This window comes from Meriones unguiculatus, chromosome 4 (genome assembly GCF_030254825.1).
Source record: "Meriones unguiculatus strain TT.TT164.6M chromosome 4, Bangor_MerUng_6.1, whole genome shotgun sequence".
NCBI classification, from domain to species: Eukaryota; Metazoa; Chordata; class Mammalia; order Rodentia; family Muridae; genus Meriones; species Meriones unguiculatus.
Window position 1 is genome coordinate 102,773,150 of NC_083352.1, and position 26,224 is coordinate 102,799,373.

Below are 26,224 nucleotides of genomic sequence, written 5' to 3' on the forward strand. Positions count from 1 at the left end.
CAAGTCTGCCGGGGGCCTGAGCCAGTCCTGTTGTCGGCCATCTACTATTTTGCCACTAGATGGCACTGTGATCCAGGAGAACAGGAGAGGACATGCTCCTGAATGGGATCCAGCCTTCCAGGCATCTTCAGCGGACTGGCTTCTCTTCTCTCTTCTCATATCCATTTGGCAGCCATTTTCAGGGTTCAGTCCCAGTTGTCCCCATTCCTGGCCCACCACTGGATCACAACTACTCATAGTTTGTGCTGGGGCTGGCTCCGCTCCTGACAAGGTCACCCTGGGTTGTGCCTTGGATGTGTGCCTGGCAACATCCTTGTTCTTACTATTTTGGACACATGCCCCTCTTTACTCTGCCTCTGGGAGTGACCTCTGACCTGACCTGCAGCCTGCCATCTCTTCAGGGCTGGGCTATGTGTTCAGAGGGGGGCAGAGACTGCTTAGGTCACAGAATTGTCCACTCATCCGTGGACTTGGGAGTCCTGGAGGCAGATGCTGGCAAGCAGACAGATGTCTGAGACCAGGGCCCCACACAATGTTGGGAGGCCCAGAAGTGGCTAGCATACCTACTGGGCACTAAGAGAGCCTACGGGTCTCACAGACAGGGACCCTGCCCACAGCATGGCTGTTTCATGGGAGTCCAGGGGAATGGGGGAGGGAAGAATCATGTGATCTACAGTTCTGTCTCCAGAACCTTCCCTCCCAGGGTGGGGTGGGGTCTGTTCCTCTGACCCGTGGCTGGAGGCTCATAGTGGACTTTCTATACCAGAGTTGGGTGGATACATGGATGTTCAGCAAGAACCCTTGACCTCTAATGTCCTAGTGTCCTGTGTCTGGCCCAGTCTTTACCAGTTTCCCTGTCTGCTGTTCAGAACCACAAGGGGCTAGTCACTGTCTACTGAGGACCAAGGTAGAAGGGGATCCTTGCTTCAAGGACACACATGCCCGTAGCCAAGGCCAAGCTGGGCATCTGCCAATCACGTACCCACTTCACAGTCACACGAGCCAAGTACCCACTGCACATGGTCCCATAAGCCATTCCAAATGAGTTGGTAGCCTGACCTGGTCAGCTTCTCCAAACTTTACAAAGGCCCCAGCCATATATCAGCCATCACTTAATCTTGAAGTATACTACCATCCTAACTTCCCTACGGCCCTCTCCATGGGAGTTTCTGGGCCCATTCTTTCCCACTAGAGGTGGCTGGCATGGTGTCCCTCTCTGTATCAGTCACCTGAGCCTCAGTATTTGTTACCCAGGAGCCATCAGTTCTTCCCCCGCTGAGAGGGAAGTGTCTGTGAGTTATGGCTAGGGGCTGGCATCCCTGCCAGAATGTGAAGTACTCACTGTGCTGGTGGTAAATTCTGGAGGGTTGTCATTTACGTCCGTCACCGAGATGATGGCGGTGGCAGTGTTCGAGAGACCGTAGTTAAGGTTTCCTTCCATATCCGTGGCCTGGACAATGACAGTGTACTGCTGGACTTTCTGGAGGGGAAAGACAACGGGTCAGTCTGGGTTCAGAAGATGGGGAATGCAGGCTTCCTCACTGGGGTCCTTCCTTGGCACAGGTTGCCTGGCCTTCCTGGAGCTGTGTGAGCTCCCCTTTCTCAGCCTGCGGTTGCCTGGTGGGAGGTGGCTATGGCAGCAGGGGGCTGACCATGTCTGGATCTTAGCAGCCTTTAATGGGCACAGCCACTTCTGGTGTTGAGGCATAAGGGGCAGATCAGGGTTCAGAGATGCACAGTCTTCAGTGTGGCAGAGAAGACAGTCTGCAAGATGCCCCTGTTAGAGTAAAGCTGGACTGGAATTGGGGAAGGAGTGACGGCTTAGCAAATGGAAAGACACAGCAGTTTGGGTTCACAAGCTCCACAGGGAAGGAGCAGTGAGCACCTGCATGCAGGTGTGATCTGTGAAAGGCAAGCAAAGGATCACGATACGTTGTATCAGGCACCGAGGGAGTCACATGACCCTGCCCTGCCTCACTGCCTGCACCGAGGGAATCACGTGACTCCCTCTGCTCACTGCCTGCACTGAGAGGCAGAAGAGCTGGAATCACACACCTTTCCTGACCGGAGGTAATGTGCTCTGGGCGTCACAGCGTCTGACCAGCTGAGGGCAGCTCTGTGGAGACCCTGTCCACTTCTCCCTGGCACCGCTGGGGGAACTGATGGAAAGGGCCCGTCTGGAATGTCCTCCAAATGACTTAAGTCTCTATTCTTGCTTTCCTGAGATTAGGAAAGGCCAGTTCCCACCACACGACCCAGGGAAGTGTGTGTGAGTTCCATATACTCACTGACTTTTCTGACTCCAAGATAATTATAGGGAGCAGATGGGTCACAAAATTCCTTTGTCTATTCATCCATCATCCCTCCATCTACCCATCCCTCTCTCCACCCATTCGCCATCTACTCACACACTCCTCTACCCATCCTTCCCTTGTATCCATCTGTTCTTCCCTTCCTCCCCTATTCCCTCTCTCCCATCCTTCCATCTGTGTCCTTTCTCCCCTCTCTCTGTCCCAGACACAGCCAACCTGGCAGCTGGAGAGGGATAAACGAATGGGCCAAGCTCAGCACTGCTGCCCACTTGAGGCACTGGAAAAAGAAACACAGAAACATAGAGACGTATGCTCATATATGAACACGTGTGTGCTCACATGTATATGTGCACATGAATGTGTCTACACCTGTGTGCATGTATGCCTGTAGGGCACTGTTCATCTGTGTATAGTGTGTATGTGCGTGTACAGCAGCCTACCACTAGAGGGAGAGCTGGGCTTGCTTTTGGACGGCCGGACTCTGGGAGGGAAGCTAGTCCGGCAAGATGGGCTCCTCATGGCCAGGGCGGGCCAGCCACGCTCTAGCGCCTACTGCCTGCCTCTGAGCTCTTGTGGGCCTGACTCTTTCAGTCTCTGCCCCTGCATCACACCTCCATGGGGACAGAGGAGGTGCTGCGTGCAGTGGACGTCATCCATACTGCTCAACTGCTTCCCTGTGGCACCCCTCTCCGGCCCCCATTAGATATAGCGGGCAGGGCAGGTGCCCCCTGGAGCTGGCCCCAACATCAGCAGCGGTGATGCAGTGAATTCATCAAAAAGCAACTCCACCATTTTCAAGTTAGAGAGCAGGAAGCTAACCAAGAGCAGTCATCCCTGGAGCTTTTGCTCACCTCCCTGTAGCCCAGCATGCAAATTCTGCAGAACATGCATCAATAATGCATTGGTTGGCCTGCCCTAGAAAGCATCAAAGATTCCCCGGCATGTCCCCGTATGCATTATCCCTTGCCAGCCTGGGCTGTTGTCCAGCTAGCCATGTTCTCTAGGTCAGGCTGAGCCCATGGCTGGGAGCGCCCAGCTTCACCTCAGGCACCGCCCCAGTGAATGTTGAGACTGTCTCTCTCACAAGGTTGCAAGCCTGCCTCCTACTCATTTTGCTCTTTCTGATCCTAGCAGGGGGTCAGTATGGGAGAGTATGGATTGAGGCTGAGAGCCCAGACACATAGAACCCTAAATCCCTCCATCATCCAGTGAGGCCAAAGACATTGCTGGCCATTCTGAGAGGGTCTCTGGTCCTTTTCAGGGTTGGGGCTGTAATCAGTCAGCTTCCCATGGTTTCTCAGGGGCCACTCTCCTCGGGCTTTCCCACTGGTCCCTGCTGGGCACTTTCAGACACTGAGAAGTGGAGCAGCTGAGTCCGTTGTCTTGTTGTTCAGTACCTAGAGACTGCTGTGTCCAAGAGCGTGGTAAGGGGGTTTGCAGGGTTAGCTGTGGAACAGAGGGGCATGCGAGCACCATGGAAATGGAAAAGTTGGACCTAAAGTTGGCATGTAACCTGGAAAGCCCACTCCTGGGTGTAGATCCAAAGGATGAAAATGGGTGTCCACAAGAAACGCTGTCTGCCACTGTCTACAGAGGCAAGCCAAGATGGGTACTTGAAACGTGTGTTGCTATGACGGAGTATCACTCAGCCTTGAAAAGGAACAGCATATTGACACCTGCTATGCCCAGACAAACCTCACATTATGTCAGGTGAAAGGAGCCAGGCCCAGAAGCCACAAGGATGTCCTCATTAAGGCAATGTGTTCACAGCAGGCAAGTCCACAGGAGAGAAGGGATAAGTGGGGGTGACACCAGAGCTGTAGGGTGATGAAATGGCCCGGGAGCTAGGCAGTAGTGACAGGTATGCAACTCTGGGTGAGCTGAGTGCGGTAGTGGGTGAATTCCACAGCATGAGAATTATAGCTCAAGGGGCTGACACAAGACTGCCTCTGAGAAGAGGCAGCTCTCCTCAGTGGAGTGCGTGCATTCCTTCCTCCTCAGGGTGGGCTACACAGCTCTGCCCTCCTCCGCCACTCGCCACTCGAGGGGGCTCTGTGCTCGCTATCCTCCAGGGTTGCTGGGCTGCTTGTGGGATGTGGTTGGAGTTCCCAGGCTTCCACAGGGCGTCAGGGTGAAACCCCCCTCCCCCCCATGTCACGGAGCAGTCCCTCCCCTTTGCAGGTCTCTCTGCCTATTCTGCTGCATTGCCGCCAGGATAAGGCGGTGCATCGTGTGTAGGGGCCGCCTGGCTCAGAAGAGTCTCCAGTGATGCTGCTGTGTCTCAGCAGCTGTGGCCCACAGTGCGGGAGACTGCTCCGCCTTGGCCTACTTGCTGAGGCTTCCCTGCCTGGGGGTCGAGTGGGGAAGCGGGTGCTTGGCTCACAGAGTGCCCAGGTCCACACTTGCTGAAGACTTGGCACCAAGATGTTGTCACAAAGTGTAGAGGCTACAGAATCACTGAGGGGTCCCTCCCTGCGTAGCCCTGCAACCTGCTCCGGGCACTGCCTTGGCACTGCCTCCGTGACTCACAAGAGGGCTCCTGTTTCCTTCAGGCCAGCAGCTCTTTCTGCTGCATCCAGAGCAGAGAGAATGCAACCTTCTCAGTGGGGGTGCACAAGCCCCTCCTCCCCACTGCAGCTGCCAGTGAGAGCCAACAGCCTAGCAAGCCTCAGGGGGAGTCAGCTGCGCTGCTCTCCCCAGCCAGTCTGTCTCCCTCCCTCTCTCTCTCTACCTCTTTTCTCCACCAGCCACCACCCATGGCAACTGGGGGCTTGTGGAAGGAGGCTGGTGTGGCAGGACTGAGGAAACAGGGCTCCTTCTCAGCCCTTTCTGGCAACCTCTCCAGCTCTTAGGTGCCTGCTCCAGGTTGCTGAGTAAATCACAGGCTAAGCATTGGCCCCCTTCACTTTTCTCTTCTTTCTGCTCGAGGCTGTGGGTTACTCACCTTGGGGTGCCTGTCTTTCCAAGGCTGACTCTGGGACAGCTTTCCCCAGAGGAGGGCTATTGACATTTGTGAGCCGGTCATGCTCTGTTGCTGACTGTCTCATGCTCTTTGGGGTGCTGGGCAGTATCAGTAGACTCTGCCCATGGGGTGTTGGGAGTCAGTGCCAGGCAGCAGAGTGTAGTAGTATCCAAAGAGGGACATGGCTTGAGAAGCAGGGCTCTAGGGAAGGAGGCAGGCGGTAAATAGGGGGAACAGTCAAGGGCCCTGCAGCATGGACAGAGGATGGTAGGCATGGGGTGCTGGTGGATATATTTGGGAGGACTGTTGCTAGCAGAGGGAATGGTGTCTACTAAGGCCCTGAGGGAGGTGTGTGTGTGTGTGTGTGTGTGTGTGTATTTATGTATGTGGGTGTACCTAAGTGTGAGTATGTGTGTATGTTTTTTTTTGTGTGTGCATGTCTGTGTGTATGTGTGTGTTTGTGTGAATGTATTTGTGTGTATGTGTGTGTTTATATGAATATGTTTGTGTGTGTGTGAGTGTGTGTGTGTGTTTGTATAGGTGCACTCCAGGAAGTTTTGGCCTGTAATGGGGAGTGCAGTTCTGAGGATATAGAGGGATGAAAAGCCAATCTAGTATTAGAGCAAGACAGGAAACCTTGGAAGGATAGAGAAGAGGAGCGTGGTCACATCTGTGTCTACACAGGAGACTTGCGGGACTGTAAGGACAGATGGAGATGGGAGCAGGGCTCAGCAGAGTTCAGAGAGCTGCTGAGCAGGTGTCACAGGTCTGTGTGGCTTTGGCCCAGTGTTGGGCCTGGGGTGAGATCTGGAAAAGAAAAGAATTGCCCAAAGGGCGAGCCCGTCTGAATGGATGGGAATGTGGGACCTAGGGAGTCTCACCAAAGGAACACCTTCCTCTCTGCCCCAGGCCAGAGACCATGGTGCTCTGAGGCTCTTTCCTTCTCTCGCTGTTGGGAGTACTCCACACTGGAAGCAAACAATAGCAAACACCCGCTGCCAGGTTCAGCTAGCCTGGGTTGGTGCCACGGGGGACGGAGGTTGTAGACACTTGAGCTCAGGCAGTCCCTCGCCTCCTGGTCCCTCCTGAGAAGCATGCCAGGAGGTGAGGGCCTCTACTGTCGAAGGATCCAGAGGATTTGTGTACAAAGCCTCCTGCTTAAACACTGGCAAAGTTCAAAGACAACAAATAGATACAGCATCTGTCTGCAGCGGCATCTGTCTCTGGCTGCCTGTCTGAGACCGCAGATCTGTATAGTGGGTGCTGAGGAGCCTCTGCCTGGAATGGGGAGACTGCAGCTGCAGGTAGATGTGGCCAGCCTGCGGCCCCTTTGGCAACTCTGCACCCAGTGATGGCCACAGGGAGGAGTCAAGGAAGGGTCTCAGTGCCTGGAGAAACGGTGTGGATGGGTGCCGGAGGACACACATGGAGATGTGCTGGCACAACTTACAACACAGGCACAGGCTGGACTTGGCCTGTGGGCTGACTGGCTCCTGAGCTAAGCTATACTCTGCTGCCACTTGTCTTTGGGAGCCAGGAAGACCCTGATCTAGGGACTGAGACCAAGCTGTCTGGATTTGTCACCATCCCTTCACACTTGGGGCTTAGTGAGGGTCACACCTTTGGCTTTCCTATCTCTTCACTTGGCCTGCATGGTGGTCTCTCCAGCTCCGTGTCCTTGGAGGCCACTTCTGGGGGCCCTTGAAGGAAGAGGTCAGAGGAGAAGGAAAGAGACAAGAGCAGAGAGCATGGGGCTCCCCTGAGCAAGCAGCTGTGCAGTGGGTGGAGTGTGTGTGGGGAACACGGGGCCTGGAGGCAAGGCACAGCCTGGAGGGTCCTGGAGGGCTCCTCGCAGGAATGGGTGATGCTTTGTTATTCTAGTGTTCCCTCCCAGTGGTCCCCCTGCCCCTGCTGACACCTGCCCCTGGCTCTCCAGGGTTCCCTGTCTGCTTGAGTAGCATGGCCATGAATAGGATCGGTGCTAGTCTCCTTGGTGTTCAGGCTGTGCTTCCACACTGGAGAAGGCTTAGCCTCAGGCCCCTTCTGGGCTCTGTGGGCAGGCTGCGGCCAGACATCAGGGTTGGTGGCTCCCCAGGGTTTGGTTGGTGCCTAGGAGGGAGTCTGATGGTTTTGTCCTGAGTGGAGCTGGGAAGATGGCTGAGACAGGGTCTGTGGTTTTGTTTCCATTTTTGGGAAAGGGAGGACAGTGCCCAGCTTTCTCTGGCCTTGTTTCTTTTGAGTTGCTGCCAAGTGGAGGTTGTAGGGAGATGGTGTCTGGAAAGCCCTGGAGACATCATGAAAGCGGGTGCTTAAAAATCCCCACGCAGATGTCCTTGCCAGCGACGTGTCGCACACTTCTGGACGTGTCTGTACATTTTTGGACATGTCTGTATGTCACTGGGTTTTCTGGACATGTCTGACTATTTGTGGCTGTTTTTGGAAGTGCCTGGATGTTTCTGGGTTTGCTGGGGTGGCATCCTGCAGGCAGCCCTGCTCCTGGGTGTACATGTATCCCCACACGGCACTGCTTTTGCTCAGATGTTTTCCTGTGGAGTCAGTAAGGAAAAACCCTTGGGTTGGATGCAGGTTGGTGGTGGAGTGCTGGCCCAGCACAGGCCAGGCCCTGGGGGTCCGTTCCTAGCACTGTAAAAAGTCCAAAAAGGAAGCAGCCTCTCTCTTTCCCTGAGAATGGCCAGAGAAAGGCTCTTGTGTTTTACTACAAAGCCCTGTGCAGCTTCCTCTCAGGCCCCACAACAGCAACTGACACGCTTACGGGGGCAATCTGTCCTGCCTCTCTCTTGTGTTGACTGATGGCCTGACACAGCCATGGCGGAGCCACCACACAGACACTCACCCAGACACGCACACACAGAGACCCCCCTACACCCACAGACATACCCACACAGACACACACACACAGAGTGTGGGTGGCCATAGCTAGTAACTGCTTGGAGTGTGACCCTCCATCTGTGTCCTTCATGTCCTGAAGCCAGATCCTCTTGAGGATGACCTCAGCCCTGCTTCCTGAAAGGCCACCTCAGGTAGGGTCTTTTGGGAAGAACAGAAAGGCACAGAAAAGCTCCCAAACTGCCAGGCCAGATGCCAGAGAAAGAACCCTGAGAGACGGGGCTTTCACCTCTTTGCAGGGACTCAGTGCTCTGTGGAAGCAAGGGCTGTGGAGATGGTCTTGATGGAGATGGTCTCACCACTGTCCGCCTGCTTTCCTAGTACAGTGGAGTATTGCTGGAGCATTGCTTGGGCCTGGGCAGCCTAAGGGGGGGCTTCAGTAAGAACAGCCCAAAACTAAGAGCAAGATAGGACCACATCAAGGCTCGCTTGGCGACTCTCCTAGGAGATTAAGCGGCAGTGTTTCTAGTGTGGAATGCAGCAATAACAAAATGTCACCCTGCTCCTTCCTGTGCTGACTCCATCACCCTCCTTCCTTGGGCCCCCTCTCCCTTGGGCACAGACCTCTTATTTTCCTTCTAACACTGTCTGGTGGCTGCCTTTCTTGTGTCTGTGTCAAATCTTCCTCTGCCTGATTCTTCCTGGACCCCAGTTTGTAGATCTGGCTGCACCCCAACCTTTCTAGGCCCCAGTATCTCATCTCAAAGATGTTTTCCTGAAAGGGGTAGTGAGGCTCTTGGCCTCAAATGCTGAGTGAAGGTGAATTTCAGGGGCCACCATTCTGTCCGGTACGAACACTAAGTGGACCAGGGCTGTGGTTGGGCAGTGACTCCCGGGACCCTCAGTCTTAAGCTGTCAGGGTCTCTACCTAACTCCTGACCCAGAGACTTTCTCATACCCCTTCATCTTGGGTTGGAGATATCGGGTCTGTTCCCATCTGTGCCAATCTGGTGGGCCCTGAGGGCAGTCGGACAACAGCTGGCTCATTGGCAATGGGGGCTCTGAGGTAGGAGGGACCTTGGATGAAGCAGCCCCAGGTGGGTTGAGCTGTGATCCTCAGCATGGTTAGTGGACACGAAGGTTTCTGTGTCTGGCTGAGGTGGGCCATGCCGCTACTGCATCTTCCCAGAAGCCCTCCTTGTTCCCTGCAACACCACCTCTGCCAGATTTGAGTGAGTCAGCTCCCAGCTACTGGGCACTGGTGGGAGACTTCCCTCCCACCTGCTTCCTGCCCTTCCCCCACCCTCCACTGTGTGGGTGCTGAGAGCCCAGGGCACACCCCACTTGTATGTGTCCTGAGTGCTGTTGAGGCTCCTATACAAAGGTTCTTCTCTGGATCCTCTTGGTTGGTGTGGCCTGATGGAACTGGAGTTCACAAGGATGTCTCATGGCTCAGGCTCCCCTGTCATTTAGGGACCTGGTCTGCAGAGCATCATCTGTCCCCCACTCCCTGGGCTGGCATTCCTCTCTGACTCCAGGGCCTCCTGTCTTCTGGCTGGACACTGCTTTGTCTGCGTTGGGAGTTTAGAAACCAAATAGCTGTGTCTCTCCCACAGCTGTAGGTGTCAGGGCTTATGGTACTTGGCAGATGTGAGAACCTTAGACTGTGGATGTGCTAGGAGGCCCGTTCATAGGGAGGTACCAGGCTTGGCTGTGGAGACTCCCTGGTGGCTCCAGTCTGTCATGATGGCCTAGCCTCTGACCAGCAGCTGGCTGGGCGTAGGTGGTCATCACAGATCAGGCTGAAGATGTTTACAAAGTGTCCTTGAGAGACACTCACACTCAGGAGAGGCCACAACTGAAGACAGCTATCTTTCCTTAGTATGTTGGCCTTTGCATGTGGAAGAGGGCGGAACGAGTGGCCAGAGAGCTGTGGACAGTGTCTCTGTGGTGCAGAGCTGACCAGGCCCAGGGGCTCCTTTTCTCTGGACCCTCAAGTTCTCCATCCTGTCCGTACCTTAGGAGTTTCATGATCTCATGTAAAACAGCCCGTCTGACTTCTGTGCTGTCTGTTGACACTGATGGGGACAGGGAAAAGGGAAGGAGCACAGGAGAGTCTGTGAAAGCAGAGGACAGACCCTGGTGTATAGAGGAAGGTGAAAGGGTCCTGTCAGCACAGTGGAACTTCACTCAGTGCCCCAGTGGCTTCAAGAACTATTTGCAGGAAAACAGGGGACAGCCAGGCACACGAGGCTCAGGGAAAGCCACAGCCTGCTTCAGAGGATGCCCTTCCTATACACTGTGGGATGGAGCCCTACTATTTCCTTCTTTGGGCTGACTTATTTTCTGCTAAAGGGAAGTAGCTTTTGTGATAAGAAAAAAAAATCAATAGGCATCAAGATAGAAAAGCTTGTTTTTGCATGGGGTCCGACAGCATGGTGTGGCTGGAATGCTGGAAGCTGTACTTCATGAAGCCTGGGAGGTCAAGGGGCCTGTGGCTGACACACAGTACACGCTTGAGTCAGGAGACATTGGGGAAAGCAGAGGCCAGGACAGGCCAGCCAATAGCACTATGTGTGGTTTGCTCTGTGCTATCTTCCTTCCTTCCTTCCTTCCTTCCTTCCTTCCTTCCTTCCTTCCTTCCTTCTTTCCTTTCTTTTGTCCTTACCCCTACTTCTTCTTTTGGAGGGAACTGAGCTCTTTCTATCTGACATGAGTGTTGCAGGAGTATGAATAAGCACAGGAGGGGGCTGGTCTGGCTTTCCCTAGGGTCCCTTCCAACCCTGGGAAAATTAATCTGGCCTGCTGCCGCTCTGTGTCCACCTCTCCCTCTCGGGATAGCCAGGCTCTTTTGGAACAAAACAAAGCTGAACTAGAGGGAGGGAGGTTGAGCCTGGGTGGGGTGGGTGCAGGCAGGATCTTGGTTGGCATATGAGTGTGCAGACAAAGAACATATGACATGCCAGGGAACGGCTTTGGAGAGCTGGTTCAGTTCATTGGGGTGGGGGGGGTCTTTATGCCCCTGGGGAGGTGGGCAGGGTCTCTGAGGCAAGGTTTGTGAGGTTTGTCTAGAACAGGGGTGTTGAAAAATATTTCATCTGCATACTCAGAGGCTAGGAGTTCCTAGGGGAAATTTTTTGTAAGGTCAAGCAAGGAGTGAGGCCTGACTGTCAGGGTAGTAAATTCTTACTGGGGTTGAAGGTGGAGCAGCAGACTTTCTGGGGCCAGGTTGGGGGAAGGGAGGGAGCCAAGGCCTGCTGTGTCTCATATGAGGTATCAGGGTTGAAACTTCCCTTCTCCCATGAATCCAGGGACGTTAAGGTCCCAATTTACAGCCGTAAAATTGAGAAATTTGAGACTGAGGAAGGCGACCAGCTGATGGTCACCATGTGGGTGGGGCCTGAACTGATGGAGCCCGCGACAGTGAAATCAGTCTCATGGAGGACTGTGGAAGTGTGAACAGGGTATGGCTAGCTGCTAATCATGAAGCTCAGCAATCAAAACCCCCTGCTGCCTCTGGAGCATGGCTCTCACCTTCAGAGCAGCCAAGAGTGGCGCTCATCTTCTTATTAGGCCATAAATATTCTAATTAGGAAACATGGGAAGATGAGTGGATTAGCAGGTGGGGCAGGGACCGGAGAGGCACTTGAGCCCTTCGTACCTCGTCCAAGTCTCTCCTGACATTTAATCATGCAGAAACTCTCCTAATTAGACACACAGCAATCATGCTTGGGACTTCCCCACTTCCTAAGGATAGTTCTGTCATGAGCCGGAAGTGGAGCCAGAGGGGACCTGTCCATGCTGCCCTCCCAAACACTTCCTGTTGCATGGTGGTAGGCAGGAGTTCCCTACACCTGAGAGGACACTGAAAGAGCCTTGATGTTGTAGTTCAGATTTGGTTGTGTTCACATTCAGCTGGAGCAGATGGTGGGTAAATGCCCCCCTAAGACCTTCCACATAGCCCAAAGCTTCTGTGCAGACAAAACAGCTTCTTGGGCCAGGTAATGCGTTGGCTCTGCTGTGTCCTATGAGACCAGTTGCCACGGCTCCCTTCTCCAGTTCACAAATGCTGGGAGACATTTAACGAAATGTGCTATGCTGTGTCTATGTAAGGCTAATGTACAACGGAGACCTTTACTAGATGCCAGCAGGTTGCATCTTTAGGTAGCCAGCCTGTAGGGCAAGGACCTCAGAGCAGAGGCCAGACACCTGAGCCAGAAAAGTGCATCTGTGAGAGCTCTCTCCCTCCAGAGACTCTGTACTCACCAGTCGCTCCCACCCCAGAGGCTGAGAACTTGAGCAGAGAACTTGAGAAAGAACATTCTGGAGGCTTTCCACCACCAGGGAGCTCCTTCCACTGGGAAGAAGAAACGAGGAGGAAGGGGATCAGGAAGGAGAAGAGGGACTAAGGAGGAGGGAGGAGGGAGAAGAGGGAGATGAAGAGAGGAGTGGGAAGAGTAGGAGGAAGGGGTTGAGTGTCACTGAGCCCCCCAGAAGCCATGACCCACCAACATACCAGGGTCTTGCCAAGGGCACAAAGTTTGCTTCCTCTCTTCCAGGTCCCACGTCCTCACAAGGTAGGGGTGGGTAAATGACATCTCAATGTCTCAGGCTAACTTGACAGATTCCTTGATAGAGCCAAGGCTTTGCCTCAGTGGTGCTGGGCACACAGGGACAGTTTCTCCAAGGTAGGAGACTGGGGTTGGATGGAGATAATGGAAGAACTTTGTGTGGCTCGTAAGGTTGTCCTGGGTGCCATTTCTACCTCCAGCTCACAAAGGCAGCCAGCCAGGCCCCGGTGACCAATAGAAAGAACGGCACAGATGCTGGCATTCTAGGCCTGGCTTGAGAGGACCAGTGTGGCCAGGGAGGACCCAGGAGTCTAGGCACTTGTGGCCCCAGATGGTCTTGCTTTTACTGCAACTGGGGCCAGTCGCAGATGTAACTTTCTGTGCCTGGACCCTGGAGAACAGTTTGGGAAGGCTAACACAGAAGGGTCTGTCTAGGGCCCTGCTGGGTCCCTAAGCCCTCTTGTCATCTCCATTCCCAAGGTATACACAGTTTACTGCTTTCTACCTAAACAACACATGGAGTCAGAACCTGAACCTGTCTGTCCATTGCATGGGCAGCAGTGCAGGGCATACAGTAGATGCTCAACACTCACAGTGGGGTGTGCTCCGTAGCACCCTCACCCCTGTATTACAGGCTTTCTTTGGGAGAGGCTCAGACTTGAGTTTCTACTTCAGCCCACCTGGGCCCATACATGACTGCTCTGCAGGAGCTGGAGCAAGTGTTCAGACTCAGGCTGTTCTGAGTTAGCAGTGAGCAAAATGGTAGGGGCCTGGGAGCCGCTGCTGGGTCCTGATTCTCTGGGTGCATCAGAGGCTGTCACCAAGTGTGCAGTCTTCTCTGTGACAATGTCTGCTGTGTGCCCACAAGGGCCTCCTTCCCCAGCCCCTGTCTGTGTGCTAACCCTGTACCTCCTTACTGACTGTTGTTATGGCCACCCTTTCTTCTTTCTCTGAATGTAAGGAAGGTCAGATCCTCCTAGCTAAAGGCAGCATGCTAGGTGCAATCATTTTAGTTTGGAATTTAACCTACTGTCTATGCCTGGCTCTCACACCTCAAGAACTTAACACAGTCGTGCCTGAAACCAGTTGCACCCTTTAGACAGAGGCCCCCTAGTTCATCCCTACTCAGTTGCTGTCTGTATGCTGTTTCTTCTCCATCAATTTGATTCTGTTTCTTGAGAATGAGAAATGGTAGAGAGAAGGAAATTTTGCTGGAACTGAACATTAGCAATTGAAGTCACTGAGCAAGATAGAAGAAAGCAGGTCACCATGGTGTCCCCAACCAGCCCCAGAAGAGGAAGAGGAAGAGGAAGAGGAGGAGTTGGAGAAGGAGACAGAGGAGGAAGAAAAGAAGGGAGAGGAGGAAGAGGAGAAGGTGGAGGAAAAGGAGGAGGAGGAAGAGAGGAAGGAAGAGAAAGAGGAGGAGAAGGAGGAGGAAGATGAGAAGAAGGAAGAGAAAGAAGAGAAGGAGGAGGAAGAGGAGGAGGAAGAGCAGGAGAGCACTGAGTCTGAGGCCTGCTCTATCATGCCAGCCCATGCTAGGCTCAGGTTTTCATTGGGACAGGTTAGATGTCTAAGGCAAGCTCAGGCACATACCCTACTCTCAACACCAGTGGCACACAGCACGATGACACATCCTAATGTCTTTCTGTCTTCATCAAGCACGTACACACACACACACACACACACACACACACACACACACACATATGTACGAGCCTCTGAACCTTAAAGCTCAAAGGCCGGCGTTGCCATTCCTTCACAGATGAAGGCACTGTGGCTAGGCTCAGTGCCCTCTGACAGGCTTGTGAAGGCCACGCCTCGGCTGAGTACTGCACATGCTACACAACTGCAACAGGTTACTGTCTATGCAGTGCCCTGCGAGCCTTGCTTCACTGTCCATACTCCGCCCTGTGCACCGCCTCACAACTTAGATTATCAGCAATACAATTGTCTGCAAAATTGTTTCCGTTTTGCAGAGAGCTCTGAGGTTTTGAAAGAAGATGGAATTGAAGGCCTCTGGTGTTCCATAGCTCTCAGACCTGCCAGATTCCCCAGATGTGGGAACTCCTAGGGAGGAGACCTGCTGTTCGTATGACCTGCAGTATGTCATCAGGAGCCTAGCTATGGCCGAGAAGCCGAGGCTCATGATGAGGTCCCTGAACCTGGTGGGTGAGGCTGCAGAGCTTCCAGAGCCACCAAGACAGTACCGCCAGGAAGCTGTAGCTAGATTTCTACAAAGGCGCCCCAGAGTTGTGCTTGGCTTGGCTCTCCTTCCTGGTCCCCAGTAGTTTACATCTGCAGCTTGGCTGGCCTCTGTGATCACAGGGTACACAGGAAGCCAGCCTTTGGTGAGGTCAGGCGTCACTGTCCTGATTGCTGGCTGGGGACTGTCAGTTAGGGGCTGGCTATAGGTGTCCCAGGCCCCCAAAAGCAGGCTAGACTGGGATAGTTGGTCAGCTCTACTATTTCTGATGGGCCTCAGCTGGTCTACTTTCTCTTACATGTATCCCATCACAGTAACCGTATCTGATGATCCAGGCAGGTCAGGTGTTCAGCAACACCCACCCCCTGTGCCTCTTATATCATGGAGGGCACGCAGCTAACTCACTCATGGTGGTCAAGCTTGCCAAGGCCTCAGAGAGGTGGGCTTTGAAGGACCCCAGATCTGGAGTACAGCGGTGACAGGACTCTGAGAACCAGAGCTCATCCCTGCCTTTCTGAGTTCCTGCTGGACTGCACACACCACTGGGCCTGCTCTGGCCATCAGCTGGCGACTGACCCACAGCAGCTTGGAGATTGCTGCACAGGCTCCCTGCAGCCGAGGCAGCAGTCACCGCTGACATCACCTGGAATCCCGACTTCCTAACCGTACATTTGTACATTCCGATCACAGTGCCGTCTCACCTCCCGGTCCAGGCCTGCTGCCACTGTCACGATGTCCCCTGTTTCACTGTTGATGGTGAACATGTTCTGGGACGGGCTCTGGGGCGTCTGGGTGACAATCCGGTACCTCACCATGCCGTTGGCTGTAGTGCTGTCGTCAGCATCGTTGGCTGTGACAGTCATCACGTATGTACCTGGAACAGACCGCAGGTCATATGACTATGGTCTGACTGCAGACATCTGCCCCAGCACACACCCAGGCAGACATCCCCAGTCAATCCAGGGCTCTTGATGCAACGGCATGTGCCTACAGCATCCCTCCCACAGTGTGGCCTCAGTGTTGCCACTTGTCTGAGGTAGCTCAAGGGCAAAGCTCCCTAGCCTACCCTACAGCACCTGAGGGAGTCCTAAGCTCATACCCCCTGACATTGTTCTGAACTTCTCCTCATTCTGCAGAGGGCAGGCCAGACATGGACCAGGAACTGCTTTTTCCCCCATGGGGGGAACTGGCAGCAAGACTAGGCCTGAGTGAGGACTGCCAACACCTGAGCCACAGGGCCTGAGGCCGGTGAACAGTAAGTACCATGTAAGGCTTCTTACTGAGGACCAACTGATCCTGCATGAAGTCTTGCTGGTGGGGTATAAATGGAGGGACGCCATAAAAATGCTGTTATTGAAATATAAATCACACACATAAAGTTTGCCCTTGAAAAAAACATGCTCAAGGCTTTGATATCCTAACAAAACTGAAAATAACCATCTCCACCATCTAACTGCAGAAGGCAATCCTCACCCCAGAGAGAAACCCAACCCATCAGCAGCAACGCTTTGTCCTTTCTCCCAGCCTTCCCAGCCTTCTATCTGCTTTCTGTTTCTCCAGAATCTCCTAATCTGGGCACTTTATGTTAATGAGGTTACATAATCTGTGGCCTTTTGTGTCTGGCTTCTCTTACTGAGCCAGAGCTGTTGAGCCTCTGTCCTTTTTATGACTGAATACTACTCCATTGTATGAATGAATCACTCTACACTTATTAACTGGACTTGTGGCATGCAAGGCTTTATGCCCTGTGCTTAGCTTTATGAATGAGGTCTGCCAGAAAAATGTCATCCCCTTCTTCTCACTATTACTGAGCTGGGCAACACAGACAGGCAGAGATACTGAACTGCAAATTAGCCGTGTTTCCTATTGGAATAAGGGATAGTTATGAAAAGATACATGGATTAACGGAGAGAGAAGCTGGGCTCTGGTCCTCCCCAGCAGCATGCTCCTATGATCTCAGCAACTCAGGAGGCTGAGGCTGGAGGATTGCTACAAGTTTGAGATTGGCCAGGTTCTAGGCCAGCCCATGTTGCACAGTAAGACCCTATCTCACAAAATAAAATGACCAAAAAAATGTGGCTTGCAGAGGAAGCAGAAAAGGTCTTTCTGAGAGAAAGAGGAGTTGGGATAGGAGAGGATGTAGACCCTGGCCAGAGAAACAAAGGCCCTGTGGACGACTGCATGTAGAAAGAACAGAGCAGGACAGGCCATGTAGTGGGCTGGGTGAGAGTCTACATTGAACTCAACGTAAAAAATTAGCTGGAAAATGTATCTCCTAGTCATGAAGTTGATATCCAGGAGGGCAGAGGAAGGAATCCATTTAATAAGTTCACAACCAATACGACACTGGTTACGTAAAGTAGGGCACATGCCTGTGATGATTGAATAAAGCCTGGAGATGCTGGAGGAGAACACTTGAGACTAACCCAGGGCGTGGTGAAATGGAAAACAAGGTTCTATGCTTGTTCACTGAGGCCAATGCTGGGCTTTAAAATAGAGGTGTGACTTGAGGAGAGAGAGTGACACATGACCACACAGCCTGTAACAGCCTTGGAGGGGGTGTGGCAAGCCAGGCATCATGCCCTTGCCCTAGGTAAGGTCTGGTGATTGTTTTCTAAGAGGTAGGGGGTGTCACTTGGGCATCAGAAGAAGAAGAGGAGGAGGAGGAGAAGAGGGAGGGAGGAAGAAGAAGGGAGAAAGAGAGGAGGAGGGAGGGAGAAAAGCAGGAAGGGAGAGAGAGAAGGGATAGAGGGAGGGAGAAGGGATAGAAGAAGGGAGGGAGAAGAGAAGGGAGAGAGGGAGAGGGGAGAGGGAAAGGGAGGGAGAGAAAGGGAGAAAAAGGGAGGGAGAGGGAGGGAGAGGGAAGGAAGGATATAGAAAGAGAAGGAGGGAGGAAAGAAGCCAGCAGCGTGTGGAGTGGGGACTGAAGTTACTGAGGCAGATAGAGCCTAAACCACAGTTTGGAAATTGTGAGACCTGGCTGTTTTCAAGGCAGCCCTTAGGGTGAGGTGAGGATGCTCCAGGCTTGAACACTTTGAGCCAAAAGGAAGAAGCAGGTCCATGGGTTGCCATGGAAACGACCCAGGAACATTCCCAGCCCTAGAGCAGAGCCAGGGCTCAGCAGTTTTAGTTTTTCTTTCTGAAAGGTGAAGAGAGAAGAGGGAGGAGGAGGAAGCCTGGGGAGGAGCCTTTATTGTGTTGTCCAGGGATGTTCTACAGCCCGACAGTGGACTGGCTTTGAACTGTCCACTCTGCAGGCCCTTGAGGATGTCTGATGGTCTGAGGGGCTCTTGGGCAAACTCTGCCATTTTTGAATCCTGTGTACCTCAGCCGACTCTACATGCTCGAGAGGTGTTTGCCCTCTCAATTGTCCCCTCCTTGGCCCTTCTCACTCCTTACGTCTGACTGTTCATGTACCCTACAGTGAACACTTTTACTCCTTTGCAGCCGGATGTGTGGAATTTGGGTGGGTGGATGTAACCTAGGTCATGGCCACCCCGGGCACAGTGAGGAGCAAAGGGCGGTTGTCCAAGAGCTCTAGACAAAGCTGTGGGAGGCAGAGGCAGGGGAGGGCCCAGCAATGAGGAAGAACATTAAATGGTAGATTGAGGCAGGGGAGAAGCCATCTGGCACAGAGCCCTGGATTGGTGCAGAGGACCCAGAAAACAGTGGATACTGCTTCTCAGAGAGAGGAAGGAAACCCCCAGGAAGTCCTAGGTATCAGGAGGGAGTAAAGGCACAAGGATAAGGATACAGAGAGGCTGCTGGCAGTGGGTTCAAGTGCTTGGGGAACAGCAGAGATGCAGGTGCTAGAGGAAGGGGTGGCTACCAAGGCCTTTATCTCTTTTGGAGAAAGCATCTCTTCTGGGACTCAGGAGCTAATAGGACAGGCTGAGGCCAGAGACTGAGGTGGGAGTGATGTCCCACAAAGAATGGGTTCACTTGCTCCCAGAATGGCTCAGCTCTGCCTGCAGTTTTCAATATGCCTGTCACTCCCCTTGCCCACATGGGCACAGCCTTGGGATTTTACAGCCTGGGTCACAGAGGACAGGCTGTCAGCCCCATTATGGCCCAGAGACTGAAGGGTGAGGAGGTGGCAGGGACAGCAAGGAGAGCTGCTGATGGAGACAATCCTGGAGCGGTGGTAGGTCTTCCTGGGTGTATCCATCAGACAGTAGGGCTAGCCTTGGGCCCAAGTCAGAAGGGAGAGGAGACATCCTCATTGGGGGCTGGAGAAGATGTGGACATGGAGGCCAGGAAGGGAAGTCTGCTCATCTGAGAACCATGGGCCATGCAGAAAAGCCACGTCCAGTCAGCCAGAGGGTGCTGGCGGAGTCTTCAGTACAGAGGGCTGGGTAACAGGCTGGGAAGTGGCTGTGAGGGCAGGGTGCAGAGCTGTTCATCCTTTCATCACAGGGAGGGCTGGTGCTGTATTGCCTCATGCCCAAACTGTGAGCTTAACTCATGTGCAGAGACCTGTATCTTCCCCAATAAAGGTGTGTGGAGAAACTGGCTCAATAGCCCTTTCACGGGGCTCTGAAAACAGGCTTTCACTTGTAAACATACTACACAGTAGCCCTAGTCATGGAGAACCACCACGAAAGGTCTACAATCTTGGAAGCAGTAGCTGGCTGCACCAACATCTCAAAGATGGCATCTCCCCGGGCACCCATAGGACATGATGGCCATCACAGGGCTTGCCTTTGGGATGTGGAATTGGGGTGAGACAGATGTTCCTGGAGACAGTCCAGAAAAGAACTTGCTGCTGGCCTGCCCGTGGCTGTCTCGTCTGCAGAGTGACTGAATCCACACAGTCTTCACGATCTTGGGGCTAGAATATGAATGTCACCATCACCCTTCACAGCATGGTGGTTTCTTGCTTCCTCAGTGGGGTGTGTTGAGTTCTGCACAACTGAGTTACAGAGCATTCAGTGGGCTGGATTTATTGGTCTCAGCAGGGAAGCGGGCAAATTTATTGCTATGCAGGACCCTTGAATCCCACAGACAGATGCATGGCCTTGGCGTGTGCTGGGAGGCCGTGTCCTGAGTTACGGCTGCTGCCAGTGGCCTGGGGAGGGCCATAGGTAGGACACATTTTTCTCCAGACTCTTGACTCTCACTTGTGTTTATTTGCCAAGGGCAGAGTACAGAGCCTGGGTCTGATAGCGGAGGCTGTCTTACTCATCTGGGGTGCGGGAGACATCCTGGAGAGAGCGCTGAGGGAGAACTCAGAGGGCTCTATATTCATCTGCAGATCCATGTGACCCTTGCTAAGGGCCCAGCTTTGTCCCCTCTGGCCTGGGGACAGGGCTAGTGGTCACCCAGCATTCTCCACAGGGCTCCGGGTCCCTGGCACTGGCCTCTGTCTTGTCCTGGATTTTTTTATTTGGGCCAGAGAAGTACTTTGTCTAGAGACTCAAAAGCAACAAGGCCTGGGGTAGGAAATAGAGGGTTGGGGAACCCAGGCTGACTAGCCATGCCCACAGACCTGGAGAGGCACACCAATCCTGCTGGGGATCTTCTCTGCCCTCCAGGTTTGGCTGGATGGAACTTGGAGTTCACCATCTGTGTTCTGGGAACTTCTCAAACAGTGCCTTGTAATACTCTGACGGTGGATGGTGGTCCAATAACCTTGGCTTTGGGTGTTACTTGGAAGGTTCTGGAGGAGGAAGTGCTGGATTTCCAGGAATTTCCCTGAAGGGATCTTGTCTCTCTGGATCGCTGTGGCAAAGGGCTTACACAAGTGTTTCCAGCACAGGCTGAGCCCATTGTGGGATGGGCGTTGTGGGATGGGCAGGTCGCTCTCCTTTCTGAGGCCTCAGAAGCTTCCAATTGTTGGAGATGGTCTCCAGGCCCAGGGGTTCCTGGCTCATGCTCTCCCCCACAAAAAAACCAAAAAGCCTCTGCCTCTGTCGTCACTGGTGTGGACAATTTCTCCTTTCCATCTTGGGTTTGCCCTGACTAGCAATGTGTGCAAAAACTGACGCCCTGTTCTCAAGGTAGGCCATGCTGTGAGGTCCTGTGGGGACCTGAATTTTGTGCTCCAATCTTGCACCAAATTTTTTTATAGGGACTATGTGGAGGATGGGGCAGGGCAGAGCTTGATAGTAGTTTTAAGAGCACAGGGGGCTGTGTCCACTGTGCAACACATGCCTGGATAGCCTGGGTAACTTCAGAGTCCAGGTTGGGCTGGAGGCTCACATGGGTCATCCTCAATCCCAGATCTGAACCTGGATAGGCCCTCCCTGCTACTCAGCTTGCTGCCTCTGTAGTCCTAGGTTCTTCTTTTGGAAGCTGGAGCCAAAGGTGCCTCATGTCTTGGTCTGCAGAAGGTTGATCTGGGTTCTGAGTTTAGTGCCACTCCAGTGGGTGCCATAGGGCCAGCAAGGCCACCCTTCCTTCTTGTATTGTGAATGTTGAGACGGAGCCCAGTGTCCCTGCTGACCCTTCCTTCTCCCACTGGGTGAGGTCTGAGGCCACATGGATGACTGCAATCTCCCAGTTACACTCCTGGACGTTTGCCTCATGGCAAAGCCAGAGCACCACCACAATGGCAGGGCTGGTAGCTACCCCATGCACTATGGGGAGCACCCACTGCAGTCACATCTGTGCTGGCCTATGTGCTAGGCAGAGAATGAGAGCAGAGCCGACTTTCCAGAGCTTTCTCTGGAGACCTCCACAGCTCCTCTCCCTGCTTTCTGGAGAAATACTTGGACTTTTTTTTTTCTTCCCCATGAGCAGAGCCAGGCAAACCAAACCAGCCATCTTTTCTCTGGGCTCAAAGGTGTGGCCTACCTTTCAACTGGAGGGTGATGGCACCTCTTTTCTGAATGCTCTGGCAAGTGCTGGGGGAGCACCGAGGACCCCCAGCTCTGCTTCTCCTTGGAATCCGTGTACTACGCTGCCACACGCCTTAAAGGATTAATTTCACAAGCCTTAAATTGCAGTTTAATTTGAAAACTAATTCAGCCCCATAATTGGCTTTCTGCTCAAATCACTGAGGCTAAAGATTTAAATTCTTAATATTCAGATGACTTTCAAGTATCTGGTGCCATCTGTGCATCAGGCCGTGGCATTAATCTAGGGGGACTTCCACCGGCGCAGAAATGAAATAAATAAATACAGGGGCTTGCTAATAGAATAATCTATTCAAGACGGAGCCCTGCCTTGTACAGACGAGCGCTTCTTTCACTGCATAGATTCTTCTGCTATTTAATATTTTTTTTAAGTGACATCAATTTTAGAATTTATAGTGTGGGTCTCCACACAAGGGGTGAGGATGTGCAGTGAGTTAAAACAGCTGAATGAGGGGTCAAGAGGCATCTTTGCTTGGGCAGCTTGAGAAATGATGCTTCAAGCTGGCTGTGGACTTTCAGGCCAGAAGCATGGCAGAGGTTCTATGGCCAACCTGGGGGTGCTCCAGAAAGGAGATGGGGGCAGGGGCGACACCATGGTGGGCGAAGAGCTTCTTGAAAGCATGAGGACCTGAGCTTGAATCACCTGGGTCCGCTATCTGTCAGGGTGGCATGTCTGGGTGAGTCTGTCACTGTTGAGTGTGACTGCTCCCCAGAGGCTCCCGTGTTTGGACACTTCGTCCCTACTTGGTGGTGACATTTTGAAGGGTTGTAAAAACTTTTGGGGGTAGACCTGTTTCAGGGGCATGGGTCTCAGAGGGGAGGCCTTGAAATATTTCATAGTCTGAGACCTCCTTTTCATCCTGATTCCTTTCTGGTCTGTGCCTCCTGTAGTCCTAGCTGTACACTCTTGCTGCCATAGAGTCACCTGTCACAGAGGCACCTGCCACAGAGCCACCTGTAAAAGAGGCACCTGCCATAGACCCACCTACCACAGAGCCACCTGCCAATGGAGCCACCTGCAATAGAGGGCCATCTGCAATAGAGCCAACTTCCACAGAGTCACTCGCCGTAGAGCCACCTGCATGTGCCCGCTTTTCAGTGATGGACTGAACCTTGAACTGTGAGTCAAGCTAACTTTTTCTTGTCAGCTGCTTTGGCCTCAGCTGTGAGGAAGGCCCCTAACACCGGAGTGCTGCTGTTATTCAGTCCCAGAGGGTGGGAAGTTTGTGTCTCCAGAAAGACGCACATCTGAGAGGGAAGAAGGCTACTAAGCAGCTACTAAGCAGCCCACTGAGTCACAAGGGCACGTGCTCCTGATGTAGGCACCCTCGGGCACAGAAAGCCAGCCAGAAGAAGTTACATTCAACAAGAATAACTTGGCCAAGTTTGGAAAATGAATAGTATCTTGAGAAAGAGTGCAGAACAATGTTCATTAAGCCACTACCTGTTAATGGGTCAGGAACCTCATGGGAGGGGGGAACACGGTTATTTCCATTTTATCAGAGCGTAAGAAGAAAAGCATGCACTAGGCCGCACCAGCCCCATGGCAGTAAACCTGGACAGGCAGAGCCCCTGGGTTCCAGGTGTGCAGGGGCAGTGTGGGTGGGGTGCATTACCATCCCCAGGAGAACACTGTTGAGGGAAGGGGCGAAAACTCTGATACCATCCTTCCCAGCACCCACAACGACAGCTGTCACAACAGTGGGGTCAATGAGGCAGATTTAAAAAAAGGATGGAGCAGCACAGGGACTCAGCGATAACCCCCCACCCATGTGACTGTCGGCACATGAGCTGTGGATTTCAGATTTCGGACAGGTAGTGCTCAGAACAATGAGCAAAACAGCCATGAGCAGAAATGAAAAAGGAACCCGGACATGAATCTCTCTCACCTTATATGAAAATTGACTCAGCATGAATCATGGACCCGGTGTGCAGTATAAAACTACAAAACTCTTACAGAACAGCGTGGGAAAAGAGTCTCAGGAGCCAGAGCTTGGAAGGCATTCTTGCAACCCCAAAGCCCCGTTCAGAAAAGAAAACTTCATCAAGAGTCAGGCTCACCCAAGACCTGGGGAAACAAGCCACAGAGTGGGAGGAGGATGTGCAAGCCACACGCAGGCAAAGGACTGTGGGAGAGCAATTCTCAAAGCACCTCTGAGAACAATCTAATTAGAGGCAGACAGAGACACAAATGGTCACCGAAGAGGGTGCGCAGATGGTGAGAGACACGGGACAAGATGCTGCATGTCACTTGTCATTAGGGAAACACACTCTCAGACTGTAGCGACTATCACTGCGTACCCACCGGCAGCTGCGTGCAGGGGTTGGTGATGCGGGTGTGTGTGTGTGTGTGTGTGTGTGTGTGTGTGTGTGTGTGTGTGTATGCCGTTCAACATGGCAGGCATAGCCCAGGGCCAGCTCCTTGAGGAAGGACATGAAGTCTCTTACAAAACGTTATACCTGGATGCCAATGTCCTCTAAAGACCCTTGCATTAAAGGGCAGGTCCTCTGTTGGGTGGTGGTGACACCCTGCTATGGGGTTTGCTGTGAAGTACTTCAAAAGGCTTGGTCTCCAGCAGGCAGAGTTGGCCATTGAGAGCCATCGGACTATGTGGGTTTTGATCCAGCCACGGAGTCCATTCCCTGGTGGGCTCCTAGGTGGAAGGCTTTGTTATTAGTGTTGGTGATGGGAACCAGAGGTGAGGGTCCTTGGGCTATGTATTTTGTACTTTGTTCCTAGCTACCTCTTCTGCGTGGCCTCTGTTCTCAGCTGCCGTGAGCTCACTGAGTGGCATTGCTCTGCCGTGCTCTTTCAGTACAATGTTTCACCCTTACCTCAGGCTCACAGCCATGGAGCCAGCCCAGCATGGGCTGAACCCCCCGAAATGGGGAGCCAAAGCAAACCTTTCCTTCCTATAAGGTGATTGTCTCAGAGGTTCTGTCATAGAGATGGGAGCTGCTATACTGTATGAGCTGGAATCCCTTCTATGGACCTTTATCCCAGAGAAGTGAAGCTGTGTCCTCTCAATCACTCTACATACGTGCTTCCTCTTTGCAGTTTCACTTTGGTGGCCCCAGGCTGGAACTCACTCTGGCAGAGGGTGGCTAGCTTGCAAACTGTGGCATGGCTGTTGCTTAGACTGCGGACCTCTACCCTGGGATCTAGGTGACAGCCTGGATCTATGGGATAGCTCCAGAGTTTCATGCTGGGTGAATGTGCAACCCCAGAGGTCCTGTGGTTTCATCCACATAGTATCTTGAAAAAAGACAGATTCGCAGAGAAGAACTTGATAACACTTGCCAGGGTGAGGGACAGGGATGGGTGTGGGGAGGAGTAAGGGCTGTGGCTACAAAAGGGTAGGAGGAGGGGTCCTCTGATGGGCCCTGTCCCATGTCTTGTTGGAGCAGGAAGCAGGGGGCAGACAGGAAATGGGTTATCAAGCCTCAAGTCCTGTCCCCAGTGATCCACTTCCTCCAACAGGTTCCATATCCTAAAGGTTCTGTGAGCCTATGAGAGGCATTTACATTATCACAGGCATTTTGTGTCTTGATGGCACAAAGCCACATGTCACAGAGCCACATGCATGGCAAAACTGCATAAAAACAGACACACGGACACAAACACCTAGACACACAGACACACATACATACGCAAACATTCATAGGTTCACACACAAACACAGACACACACAGATATACACACACAGACACAGACTCCTAGACATAGGTAAACGTATGCAGACAGACACAGACACACACAGACGTACACACACGGAGCAGGTGATACTGGCCGACCCTTAATATGGCTGTGGCTGTACTGACAGCATCACCTCCTGAGAATGGTCCATGTGCTGGTCTGGAGGAGCCTACTGTGGGAGCCAGGTGAGGGGACGCTGTTTTCTTCTCACAGCTATGTGTGAATATATGTTTTTGCAACATGCCCATAGTTTAGACAAAAAGGCATTTCTAGTGAAATCCTACAATTGAGAGGAGACTGGGGTTCTGGAGGAAAGCGGGGTGAGTGCAGGCTACGTGTGAGTGGCCCTGAATGAACCTCACCCTTCAACATTCTCTGCCAGCTTAGTCAATATTTAATCTTTTCCCATTTGTTTCCCATTAGGACGCACATCCGAAACCTCTCATTAGCCCATCTTTCCAGAGAATAATGACTAATTTCCGACAGTAGCTTTCCTTTCTCCTATGAAGACCCTTCCATTATTGTAATTTACTGATGGAGAGGAAGAAATTGCAGACAATTTCCAGGGCCCAGGGACTGTGCTACAGGAAGGGACGCCACATCCTCGCCCTTGGCTGGGGTTCGGGGAGGAGGGAGATGTCAGGTTAATGTGACATCATCTGGCTTCATCCCATGGTTGGTCTGACTATGTGACTCCTTCAGGGACCAGAGAGAGAAGCCACTTCAGGGACCAGGAGCTCAGAAGCCACTCAGAACTCACACTCGGTCCTTG

The 26,224-nt window shown here is 52.8% G+C and overlaps 1 protein-coding gene across 2 annotated transcripts in view; it reads right to left on the reverse strand.

The window, feature by feature from the left end:
- Nucleotides 1-26,224, reverse strand: part of Cdh4 (cadherin 4) — a 451,285-nt gene that overhangs the window by 26,642 nt on the left and 398,419 nt on the right. For both annotated transcript variants that reach the window (XM_060382742.1, XM_060382741.1), the window contains exons 7-8: nt 15,600-15,772; nt 1,343-1,480 (exon numbers count right to left, since the gene is read on the reverse strand). In XM_060382742.1, the coding sequence (XP_060238725.1) occupies nt 1,343-1,480; nt 15,600-15,772 (311 nt within the window). The remainder of the gene's footprint in view (nt 1-1,342; nt 1,481-15,599; nt 15,773-26,224) is intronic.